Source organism: Drosophila arizonae, chromosome 3, assembly GCF_054131065.1.
Source record: "Drosophila arizonae isolate 15081-1271.41 chromosome 3, UAZ_ARI_1.0, whole genome shotgun sequence".
NCBI classification, from domain to species: Eukaryota; Metazoa; Arthropoda; class Insecta; order Diptera; family Drosophilidae; genus Drosophila; species Drosophila arizonae.
This window is the reverse complement of record NC_142923.1, coordinates 31,979,284-31,992,522: the sequence shown is the minus strand read 5'-3', so window position 1 is coordinate 31,992,522 and position 13,239 is coordinate 31,979,284. Positions and strand designations below refer to the sequence as shown.

At 35.5% G+C, this 13,239-nt stretch overlaps 1 protein-coding gene across 1 annotated transcript in view; it reads left to right on the top strand.

The window, feature by feature from the left end:
• Positions 1 to 10,795, top strand: part of LOC149270094 (uncharacterized) — a 49,851-nt gene extending 39,056 nt beyond the window's left edge. Inside the window, exon 8 of the mRNA XM_089463595.1 lies at positions 10,495 to 10,795. Coding sequence (XP_089319721.1) covers positions 10,495 to 10,685 — 191 coding nt within the window. The 3' untranslated portion in view covers positions 10,686 to 10,795. The remainder of the gene's footprint in view (positions 1 to 10,494) is intronic.
• Positions 10,796 to 13,239: the final 2,444 nt, after the last annotated feature.

Sequence of the window (13,239 nt, the reverse complement as noted above, 5' to 3'; positions counted from 1 at the left end):
TCATATGATGATAATGAAATAAAAAAAAAAACAAGAAGTTGCGTGCAATAGGCAAAGAGAAAAACGTAAAAGAAAATGAGTGTAAGGGGGGGCGCTAACCTGATGACGCGCAGTGTATATACATAGATATTTATTTATTATTTATTTATTTATTTATTGTTACCAAAAAATTAATTCTAAGTAACAATTTCTTTAAGCCAGAGCGACAAAGGCCTTCAGGCATTTTTTACATTATATACATTATTTGCTTTATATATATATATACATTATTTACATTCTATATACATTATTTACATTTTATATATTATAGGTCTATATTAAGTTTTTTGATTATTTTTATAAAATTTCCTATGTTTGATTTGTTGGGTTTGGAGATGAGGATATTGAGTGTGGGAGAATTAAGGGATTTGCAGATATTGATTACGTGTTGGCAATGGAGTTGTAGGTGTTTTGTTGTTAGGGTGTCGCTATTGCAAAAAGGGCAAATAGGAGCAGGTGTTTTGTTGAAAATATATTCGTGAGTTAGTTTTGTGTGTCCTAGTCTGAATCTTGTGTATTTTATTGCGTGTTTCCTATCTATTTTAGTTGGAAAATATGTGGTTTCTCTTGCAGGGTTGATCGTTTTGTAGAAGTGTGAGTAGTCGTTCCAGATTGTTTTGAGTACTTCTTTGGTTCTGACGTTAATCAATTTATTGATATCTTTTTTGTTGTTGATGTTGTGTAGAAGCAACGGAGAACGTGTGGCCATTTTAGCTGCTGTGTCTGCCAGCTCATTTCCTTTAATCTTGACATGTCCAGGGGTCCAGAGTAGTTTGATTCTTTTTTGATTTGAGTTAAGTTTGTCCCGAATTTTTGTAATTGTGGGTTGATAGGTGTTTGGGTTTTTTACGGCTAGTAAGGTGGAGAGCGAGTCGGTGCAGATAACAAATTTAGTTTTTTTGTCTTTTTGCGTGAATTCTACCGCACAGAGGATCGCTTCCGCTTCCGCTGTATAAATTGAAGAGTGCCAGGGAGTGACTGCTGATTTTAATATTTTATTGTCTTCAGTAACAACACTGAAGGCAATTATGTGATTTAGTTTAGAAGCATCCGTGTAGAGAAAAGTCCATGCCTTGTATTCGTTTCTGATTTTGTCGAAACTTTTTCTGTAGACTTCGTCTGGTGTATTGTCTTTTTTAAATTCCGTGAGCTCTAACAGTATGGCGGTACTGTTTCTTGTCCAAGGTGGGAATTTTTCTTTGTATTTGCGTTCCGATGACAAAAATATGTTAAGAGCTGCAGCTTCTTTGATAATCATTTCTAGGCTTGATGGCTTTTTGATTGCTCTTTTCCGTTTCAGCTGCTTGAGGAGTGTGTTTTGTAAAGAGGAACCATGTGTATTTGTGATGTTTTTAATATGTCGTCCAATGCTCCAGTGGAATCTAGTGACTAAATCAGGGAGTCCTGTTTCTGCCAGCATGTTATTTATTGGAGTGGTACGGAAGGCGCCTAATGATAGTCGGATGGAGGAATGGTAGGGGGTGGAAATTTTTGCGAGATTTGTTTTGTTTGTTTTTCCATATATTGCAAGTCCGTAATCAATCTTGGCGAGTATTATTGATTTACTTATATTAATTAAAGATGAGGTATTGCATTTTAGCTTATTATTACTTAAACATTTAATTATATTCAATCTATTATTTAGTGAGTTTGTCAAAGCTTTTATATGTTCATTCCAATTATATTTACTGTCGAATGTTAAACCTAGAATTTGGAGGTGTTGTGTTTTTGGTATGTTAACATTGTTTATTGTAATATCTATGTTAGAGCAATTATGTTTCTTACAGATATGAAGGTGCATGGACTTTTCCGCTGATATTTTTGTTCCTGTGATATTGCACCAGTGATGAATTTTAGAAAATAAATTATTTATTTGCGTGTTATAGCCGGGGCTTGGATTGAAAAAGAGGCAAAGGTCGTCTGCGTACATAGTGTGTTTGAAAAATGAATTTTGGTTTATCAAGTGATTTAATTTATTAAAAGCGATGAGAAAAAGTGTGACTGAAAGTGGAGAACCTTGTGGGATGCCGTTTTTTAAGCCCATTACATTAGATAATGTGTTATTGGCTTTAACTCGTATTTTACGGTTGTTTAGGTAGCTACGAATGTAATTGACAATTTTTGGACCAAATTTCCAATCATATAGTTGCTGTATGATGCAATGAGCTCCCACCCTGTCAAAAGCTTTTTCCATATCGATTGAGAGCACCGATATGTGGTTTTTTGTGGCTAAGCTATTACAAATAAAGTTATCTATTATAAGTAAGGGGTCCATGGTCGACCTGTTTTGTTTGTATGCATATTGGTTAGGTGATAGGAGGTTCTCTTGGTTGAGCATCCACATAATTTTTGATATGATTTTTTCTAGGATTTTGGAAATACAAGGGAGCAGTGATATTGGACGATAACTGTTGAGTAAGTGCTTTGGTTTATTTGGTTTGTTTATAGGTATTATTGTTGCAATTTTCCATTGTTGAGGGATATTGCTGGTGTCAAGTATTATATTATAAAGCTCTAAGAGTTTGTTTATTGCAGATGAGGGAAGCTTTTTAATTATTTGATAAGTGATATTGTCCTGTCCGGGAGTAGATCCTTTAAGGGTATCTAGGCAGGATTGCAATTCTAAAAGTGTTATAGGTTTTTCAATGATTTTAGCTCTATTTCTTGGAGTGTATGTGATGGTTGTTTGGGCTATGTGCTGTTGTTTTTTATTATTGAAGGTGTGTGAGAAATTTGAGTTGTCTGAATAATTTGACCAGGTTTTGCAGAATGCTTCGGTTATTTTTTCCGGATCGCATGAGTTTCCTGTTTCTGTTTGTATGGAATGAATGTGGGTAATTTTATGTATCCCCGAGAGCTTGTGAACTTTGTCCCAGAGTACTTTAGTTGTTGTGTTAGGGCTTATATCTTCTGTAAATTTAGCAAAGCTTATTCTTTGGGCTATTTTGGCCGTATATTTAAACTTTGCGTTCGCTTTTTTGTAGATTAGCATGTTTTCTGTGCTTAGGTGTTTTCTTAAATTATTTAAACATTTTATTTTTTCTTTTTTTAATTTTTCAAGTTCTGGGTTCCACCAGTATATGTGATTATTTTTCTTTCTGTTGGGATTGGATGTGGGTATTGATTTATTAGCAGATGTCTTCACTATTTTGAGGAATTTAGCGGCTGTTTGATTAGTATTGTGTGTTATAGTTAGTCCTGGTATTAGTTCGTCTATATTTTCCTGGAATAATTCCCAGTTCGCTGAGTGAAGTTTATATCTATGTGTTTTATAGAATTTTGTATTTGCTGTGGGAAAGATTTGTATGTATATTGGGTAGTGGTCGCTTCCGTATAGATCTTTATCTATAGCCCAGGTGGCGTTAAGGTTAACTGGTGGCGTACAGAAGGCTAGGTCAACGTGTGTGAATGTGTTATGAGTGGAGTAGTGTGTGGGGTCTCCTTTGTTTAGAGCTATTAGATTACTGTTGAGAACAAAATTTGCAATAGTTTTACCTCTTGGGTTGTTTGAGGGTGATCCCCAAAGAGAATGCCAGGAGTTAAAGTCACCTAGCAGTAATACTGGCTTATTAAAACTGTCTGTCAGGTTATGAAGGTCTTGTTCTGTGAACTTGTCCGTAGGAGAAAGGTAAATATTAATAATTACAAATGGTAATTTAGCTTGAATTTCGGCACATATTGCTAAAATGTTAGACCGGTGATCTACTATTCTGTGTTGTATATTTTTTGATATTAGGAAAGCTACTCCTCTGTTGGCTTTAGGAGCCGATGGATTAGTATCATTTTTCTGATAAAACGAGAATTGGTTTGGTATGGGAATTTTTGAGCTGGGATCGGTCAAATGGGTTTCTTGTAGAGCTATGATATGTGGGTTTTGGTTTTTTATTAAGAGAGAGAGATTATTGTAATTGTGCTTATATCCATTTATGTTCCATTGTAATATTTTTAGAGTCATTATGTTATGCTTTGTGTTAATCCGTTTTGTTTTGATTTTTGTGTTAGTTTTATAATCTCTCTCTTGCACGTTCTCCCTCTCGGTTTAGCGAAGTTGCGCTTTAATGCAGTAAATCATTATAGGCTTTCGCAGAGACCGAGAGAGAGAGCGAGCTTTGAGAGCTTTGAGAGGTTTTATTATAACTCAACGTCCTCTATGATACTATCCGTATCAGAGAGCGTTGGGTGATTTTGGTTGTTCGTCTTGTATTTATTTCTTAAGTAAGTGATGTCTATGTCTGTTTCTGAGTCGCTTGAGATAATCTTGTCTTTGTGATTTGAGCGTTTCGTTGTGTTGAGTGTTTGTTTATTTGGTTTGCTTATGCTATGTTCCGGCGTTTCTTTTGTATATTTTGTGTTTGTGAAGTCAAAGGGGTTTTCGGGTGTGCTTCTAGTTTTTGATTTGTCTTTAGAATTATTTTCTTTATTGGAGGTGGATGGTAAGATTTTTGTCTCGTTTTCTTTTTGCGGTGTTAATTTAGCGGCTATTTCTGAAAATGTTTTTTTCGTATTTGTCGGTGTCTGTGTGCGTTGTTTGTAATATTTCGTTTTGGCTTCGTACATGGTGCATTTGTCTGTGGTTTTTATTTTGATTATTTCTTTCGCTTCTTTAAATTTTGGACAGTCTTTGCTGCTAGCTGCATGCTCTCCATTACAATTCACGCAGAAAGTGCGCGTGCACTGAGTAGGTTTGTGAACTGGTAGACCACATGGGTCGCAAGCCGCTGTTGCTTTGCAATACTTTGCTGTGTGGCCAATAATTTGGCAATTTTTGCATCGCATTGGGTTAGGTATATATTGTTTGACCTTTACAACGTGCCATGAAATTTGCATTTTTGGGGGAAGATTATACAAGTTGAAGGTGAGCTGCACTACGCCAGACGGGATGGTTTTGCCATCTATGAGTTTGGTGTATTTATATACATCGACAACTCCTTGAGATTTAAGTTCTTTGAGTATTTCATCATTTGTGACGTTGTTAAGGAATGGGGCATATACTGTTCCTTTACAGTAATTAAGATTTTTGTGATATTCACAAGATATTTGGCAAATACCATGGAGCTCTTTGGAAGCAATGAATTTTTCAGCTACTGTTGCGTTCTCTACGAATAGTAGAAGATTTCCGTCACGCATTTCGTTAATTTTTAATATGTTTTTGCTGATGAGTTTAATTGCACGTTCAACGGCGAAACAGGAGTATGTGGAGATAGGGTTTTTAGTGTCGGTGGCTGACATAATAATGAATTTTGGATTTGGTAAATTAGGAGTTGGGAGTTCTGGGAAAGCTTCTGCAAGTGGTGTCGGTTTTTTTCTTTTGGTTTTGGGGCTATCGCTTAGCATTGCAAAGCGATTCGCCCCTTGGCTATAATGCCCGTTGGGCATAACTGTGTATTTGACTTACTTTATGCTTATATGCTTCTGTGTATATTGAAAGACAAAGAATTAGTGCAAAAATAGAAGATAGGCGCTTGAAAAACTGATAAGCTGTGAACTGAACTCTGCGATAACACAACCGTTCGGTACGAGGTCTAGTCGACGACTGATATACATAGATATATTTGATTGGAAAGGTGCGAGCTCGGATGAATGGCACTTAATACTTTTCTTTTTCGTAGTCGAATAATTTTATAAGTTTAAATTTGTTTCTTATTAAATGGCCCTCAAATACATATACGCAAATTTATACATATGTAAGTCTGCTTTTTTATATACAATAGAATCCGGTTATAGCGACATTCAAGGGACCGTCGATTTTATTTCGCTTTACCCGGAGGACGCTTTAGCCAAAAAGAGTAAAATTTTTTTTTTTTTCATTTTTTTTTTACGGTTGCCATGTTCGTAATAGCTTTTAATATAAAACAATTTAAATTTGTAATCAAAACAACCATTTTTTATAAACTTATTTCAATAACATGGTTTAGAAACATTTTTGTGACGTCGGCATTGTACTTTGTTTCTCTCCCTCTCTATGTCTTAGCAGCATTTGTGGCGTTGCTACGCACACAAGCAATGATACTGATCACTGATCAATACATACATGTATACATTTTTAACAGAGCCTTTTTATGCTGAAATTTGTTGTCATTATTTCGCGATTTTTTGTTATCACGTCGTAATAACCGGTGATTGACTCAAAAATATGAAAAAAAAAAAGCGTCAGCATAAGCGGATTGTCGTTAAAAGCGGAGACGAACTAAGCGGAGGCTCTTTCATATAAGTTTGTATGAAGACCAACCAAGACATCGAATTTTTGTCTACGTAACCGGTTGGACGCTTTTAGCGGAGTCGTTATAGCCGGATTCTACTGTATTATTAAGTCTATAAAAATATTTCCTTCCGTGTTATCAGTACCTATTAAGCCTATTTATGTGTACAAATACATAAATAGATGGCTGACGCATATAAATGTCGCGATTCGGGCGCTATAAATGCCCATTTCCACGCCTTTAGTGGCCGTAGACTCCTCATTTCTGGCCAGTTCTTAGAGAGAGCAACCGGTAATCTAAATGCAAAATTTGAATTCTTACGCTCAAAAAATGTGAAAATTACAGGGTATTTTTCGATATGCCACGGCCCTAAAGAGGCCTAAAAATTATGGTTAGGGCATCGATAGAGGAGGCTACCAGTAACTCAACTATCCAAATTTGAAGCTTCTAGCTTTTAAACAGTAGGAGATATAAACTTTTGCGGTTTGCCACGCCCCCTATGGGCGGACATGTATCAACCATAGCTCGTTGGACTTGGGTGGTCAACCCGCGTATATGTACCAAAATTCAGGTCTCTGGCATCAAGAGTGTTTAAAATATAGCCGAATTCGAAAAATTACTATATTTTCAGCTCCGATTTCTATTTCGGCGCTATTGAAGCTAGAGACTTGAAATTTGGAACACATACCCGTGTATATCTCCGATTTATAAAGTGTTAAAATTTTCCCGATCCGCCCACTAGGGGCGTGCAAATCGGAAAATGCATTTTCCTAGATCACGAGCCATGGCGGATATATCTCCGCCCATTGGGGGCGTGGCAAATCGGATAAAACTGTATCTCCTAAAGTTATAAGCCTCGAATGCTGAAATTTTTCACGTCAGTTCATGTTATGATTCTATAAAGTCTGAAGACAAAAATTTAAGTCTACGCCCATTAGGGGCGTGGCAAATCGGACCTGAAGATATAGTGATTTTTTAATTCTGCTATATTTTGAACACTATTGATGCCAGAGACCTCAAATTTTGTATATATACTAGGGCTGATCACCCAAGACCAACAAGTTTTGTCGGATATATGTCCGCCCACAGGGGGCGTGGCAATCCGCAAAAGTTCGTATCTCCTACAGTTTAAAAGCTAGAAGCTTCAAATTTAGATAGTTGAGTTACCGGAAGCCTCCTCTATCGATGCCCCAAAAAATCATTTTTACGCCTTTTTAGGAGCGTGGCATATAGAAAAATATCCTGTAATTTTCACATTTTTTGAGCGTAAGCATTAAAATTTTGCATTTGGGTTACCGGTTGCTCGTTCTAAGAACTGGCCGGAAATGAGGAGTCTACGCCCAGTAGGGGCGTGGCAAATCTGAAAAACCGGTATATTCTACAGTATTTCTATACCCTGAACCCATTTTCAATGGGAAATCAGGGTATAATGGTTTTGTTGAAATGTATGTAACAGGCAGAAGGAGGCATGGCAGACCCCACAAAGTGTATATATTCTTAATCAGGGTGACGAGCTGAGTCGATTTGGACCTGTCCGTCTGTCTGTTCGTCCGTCTGACCGTATGTATGAACGCGTCGATTTCAGAAGATATGAGCTAGAGACTTCAGCGCAGATATCCAGTTTATCATTAAAAATCGATAACTCATCCCGATCTTTTTTATCGATAAAAACCTTATTGAAAACCAGTTATAAAATTATCTCCTTTACACCTTTATTGCTAAAATCTCCAAATTTTTAATGTATGTTTATATACAATTTATACAATTTCGGTTTTTGCTCAAATTTACCTTCCACCCCTATATTCACCCCCTCACCATCACTTTTGTAAAAGGCGTATATCAAATACTAGAGACTTGTGCTTTGACAAATACATGCATATCCATGTTATAATCATAATCTGAAAGTTTCATGAAGATCGTATGTCCACAAAAAAAGTTATTAAACAATTAAGTTCTCATAGTCAGCGCACACTGCCACCCATGCGTGTTTATGCTTGTGTGTGTATATGTTTGTGTATGTGCGTGTAAATGTTTGTGTATGTGTTTGTGTGTGTGTGTGTCTGTGTGTGTGTGTGCGTGTTTCTTGTGTAAGCTGAAAGACGCGAAAAATTATTGAAATAGCTATTACTCCAAGGGTTCAGGGGATCTCGTAGTCGAGCAGTCTCGACTAGAGCTTTTTTACTTGTTATATCCTGAACCCATTGAAATGGGAAATCAGGGTATAATGGTTTTGTTAAAAGTATGTAACAGGCAGAAGGAGGTGTGGCAGACACCACAAAGTACATATATTCTTGCTCAGGGCGACGAGCTGAGTCGATTTGGCCCTGTCCGTCTGTCTGTCCGTCTGTCCGTATGTATGAACGCGTCGATCTCAGAAGATAAGAGACTTGAAATTTTTTTCCTAGGTCCGTGTATATCACGCGCATATCAAGTTTTTCTTTATATATCGATAACTACTCTCGATATTTTATTATCGATAAAAAACCTTATCAAAAGCTAATTATTTAATTATATCTCCTGCACCTTTAGAGCTAGAGCTTCCAAATTTTAAATTTATGATTATGTTCTAAAAGTTACATTAAGATTGTCCGCCTTGAAATTAAATTATTCAACAAATAAATTCTTATAATGCGCTGCAGCGTCGCCCAAGCGCAGTTGCTGCTTACTGCGCAGTTAGCAGATCGTGTTCTAATACGTTCGTTTGTATGTATGTGTGCCGAAAAGAAGTACAGAGTGATTAGAATATCAAATTAGAGGGTTCAGGGTATCTCCTAGTCGAGCAGTCTCGACTAGAGTTTTCTTACTTGTTTATTTTTATACCCTGAACGCATTTTCAATGGGAAATCAGGGTATAATGTTTTTTTATACCCTGAACCCATTGAAAATGGGAAATCAGGGTATAATGGTTTTGTTGAAATGTATGTAACAGGCAGAAGGAGGCGTGCAGACCCCACAAAGTATATATATTCTTGATCAGGGTGACGAGCTGAGTTGATTTGGCCCTGTCCGTCTGTCTGTCTGTCCGTCTGTCCGTATGTTTGAACGCGTCGATTTCCGAAGATATAAGAGCTAGAGACTTCAATTTTTTTGTAAAATGTTCGTAATTACAGCGCGGATATCGAGTTTATCATTAAAAATCGATAACTCATCCCGATCTTTTTTTTTATCGAAAATTATATCTTCTACACCTTTATTGCTAGAGTCTCCAAATTTTGTATATATGCCTATATGCAATTTATACAATGTGTATGTGTGTGTATGTGTATGTGTGTGTGTGTGTATGTGAGTGTGTGTATGTGTTTGTGTCTGTATGCGTGTGTGTGTATATATGCCTGTGTGTGCGTATGTGCGTGTGTGTGTGTGTGTGTGTGTTTCTTGTGTAAGCTGAAAGACGCGAAAAATGATTGAAATAGCTAACACTCCAAGGGTTCAGGGGATCTCGTAGTCGAGCAGTCTCGACTAGAGCTTTCTTACTTGTTTTTTTTTTGTTTTCGTAGTCTGTAACTCATATACTCTCATATACACGAGTATATGTATTGTATGTCATAAGAGAAACATAAAATGATTGGAAAATCAGCTCTTCAAAAATCGCATCATCTACAGCACCCTTACTTGCATTATTTGCAAACAATAACAAGTAAGAAAGCTCTAGTCGAGACTACTCGACTACGTGATCCCCTGAACCCTTGGAGTAATAGCTATTTCAATAATTTTTCGCGTCTTTCAGCTTACACAAGAAACACGCACACATACACACACACACACGCACGCAAGCGCGCACACACAGGCATACATACACACACATACCTACACACACATACCTACACACACATACACAAACAATTACATACATATACACACACAAGCATAAACACGCATGGGCGGCAGTGAGCGCTTACTATGAGAATTTAATTGCTTAATAACTTTTTTTGTGGACGTACGATCTTCATGAAACTTTCAGATTATGATTATAACGTGAATATGCATGTAATTGCTAAAGCACAAGTCTCTAGTATTTGAAATACGCTTTTTACAAAAGCGAGGGTGAGGGGGTGAATTTAAGGGTGGGGGGTAAATTTTAACAAAAACCGAAATTGTATAAATTGCATATAAGCATACATTAAAAATTTGGAGACTCTAGTAATATTGATTGAATATCTCATAGTTTACGGTTTCTCCTAGCCAAGCAAAGCTGACTAGGCCTTTTATTGTCTTGCGCTTTACATTGATTTGTTTTAACATTTTTTCTTTAAAGGTAATACCCGGGATGACTGTATTAGATGTGACAAAATAATTATTTCTGAAAATATTTTAAACAAAAGAAAATCTTGCAACAAATGGAATAATCTGGACGACTCAACTGATGAAAAACAAATTCCTTTACCATCAGTAGAACGAAGTAGGTGTACCGAACAAGGCTCTTCCGTAGAATACAGCGATAAATAATTTGTACTCGTAGTTTTTATTTAATTTAATGAGGAACTAATATATTAAAATTTATTATTCATTCCGTAAATTATTTTGACCAAATATTAAAAATGTTAAAACAAAAAATCTCAATTTATTACTGGTTTCAGCATTTTACTATTCATTAATTAGTGCTTTCGGTGGTGAACCATAAATTCACTGTTACATGCAATGTACAACTTTTTGCGACAACTTCGTATTTCCACGGCTCCTTTAAAGTTCAGGCTACAAAAATATGCGAAAAAAACAATCATTTCGCTTAATGCGCTCGTCCGAGATGGTCGACATTTGAACAAAATTCCTTTGTGCTCTAATGTTACATATGAGATTTTTCGTACGAAAGAATCGAGCTGTTGTCAACTTCGTTTTTGTATGCCCCTTCCCCTAGTCTTTCGTAGCGTCGTGACGAGGTCGCTACCTCTGCCGAATTTCGTTTGGTTTCTTTGTCTATGCCTATTCCTTTTGTGCATGTAGTGTTAATGTTTGAAAATACAAGTGCATAATTGCATATGTGACACGTCCCTTTTTAGATTTTATTGTGCTTTGTGAACGTAATTTTGAAGGAAAGTATTACGCGGTGAGTTATAAATATAAATATGCTCTATCTGGAATGTATAAATCATCTTAATTGAATTTTTAATGATAAAAAATTAATAATGTATATTTAACAGACGCTATTAAAACCGAAGGGTGGGATCAGAAAGGGCGACAGGCAATGCAAAAATTTGACCACAAAACAAATAAATATGTAGTTATGTAAATATAGACTGAATGAATTTAATATTTTAAGAATGTAAATAAAAATTAGCTAAAAAGGCATAAAAAATTATAATTATTATAAATTTAAACAAGTGAGAAAGCTCTAGTCGAGACTGTTCGACTACGAGATCCCCTGAATCCTTCGAGCAACTGATATTTCAATAATTATTCGCACATGCACACACACAGACATACACATGCACAGACACAGACATATGTACGCACACATAAACACGCATTGGCTGCAGTGCACTACGAAAAAAAAACCCGAAATTTTGTCATAAATGCAATTTTTTTGGTGTTTATCTAAAAAAAATTTTTTTATTTACCAATAATAAACATAACTAAAGTAGAAAGTATTTGCAAAAATATTTATGAATTTTCCCTACTATAAAACGTAGGGCTGAAATTCACCTGACCCAGAATTGCTCTGTAAGAAAAAAAAACGCGGGAAAATTTGTGTAACTTTCAGTTTTAATGCTGCGGTAAATAAAAAGAAAACTTTATATTTTAAAAATGGAAAACATTACTAATAATATATACTATAAACTGTCAATTCAAATTTTTGAGTACATTTGTCGTGTATTTTAACTAAAAAATAAATAAAAAATCGTGTTTCGTGGAGTATAAGTTACAAAAAGAGGAAAGTAGTGATGATAATTGTACACGTATTGTGTGAACCCTCTATTATTAGAGGCTATTAACCGTTTTTGATACTTTTTGCTCTATTTCGAAAAAAAAATTTTTTTTTTCTAGTAAAATATGAGTTTCAAAGCTAGGAAACTTGACGTATGGTCAAGCAAAAATCGCCAAGTAGAGCTAAACAAAATGTTCTATCGTTGAGAAAATGAATAACAATATGAACGAAAGTATGGAAAACATTATTACTGCTTAAATTGTAAAATTTATTGATTTTATTAAAAATGTTTGCCAAAAACTAGCCGGAATCTATAAAAATTCAAAAATGGTCATTCATAGGAAGAATATTGAGAAACTTAAAAGAGCCGAGGTCCTCGCGAAATAAAATTCTCCATAAGGAAGCTCAAATATTAAAATATACATGAATAAATTTGCTTCGTATCCCATGTCCCAACTGTGAATATAGTTTTGATCCATGGATACTAGTTGATGGATAGCTGCTAGTATTCTTGAAGAAAACGCATCAAATTTAAAAAGTTTTCATATCCGCAAGAGCAGAATGTTTTCCAGAGGGTATTAGACTTATCTGATCAACTCTTGTTGTCTTTGTCTTCAGTAAAGATAGGAAATTCAAAAGGAAGACGAAGATAAACATGATCTAGACAATTTGAATATCGAATTAGGTGAAAAATATTAAGATTATTTAATGTTAATTTTCTAAATATGTTATAAGTGAAAAAGAAAAACATTTTTTGTTGGTCATTTTTAAAAATAATTTTTTGTATTATACTATGATTTATTTTAATAATTTTTATCTAAAAATATGGGCTGTAAGCTTTATGTTGAATATTAGTAAAAATTATGTCTAAGGAACGCAAATGCATCAAGGCGAGAAGAAGCTATCAACGGGCTCGTGGTAGGTCTTCGTTTTTTGAGAAACACTTGGCTTAACAGGCAGCTAGAAAACAGTTGAAGAAGGCCATTAGGACAAGTAAAAGAGAATGCTTCTTAAAGTTGTGTGACTCAGCCGAATATGAGCCTTTGGGCAGAGCATACAAGTTAAAAAACTATATGCAGGTAAACAGGTACAGCCTACGGATCGCTTGGAGCTTAAATCGATTATGGAAACGTTCCT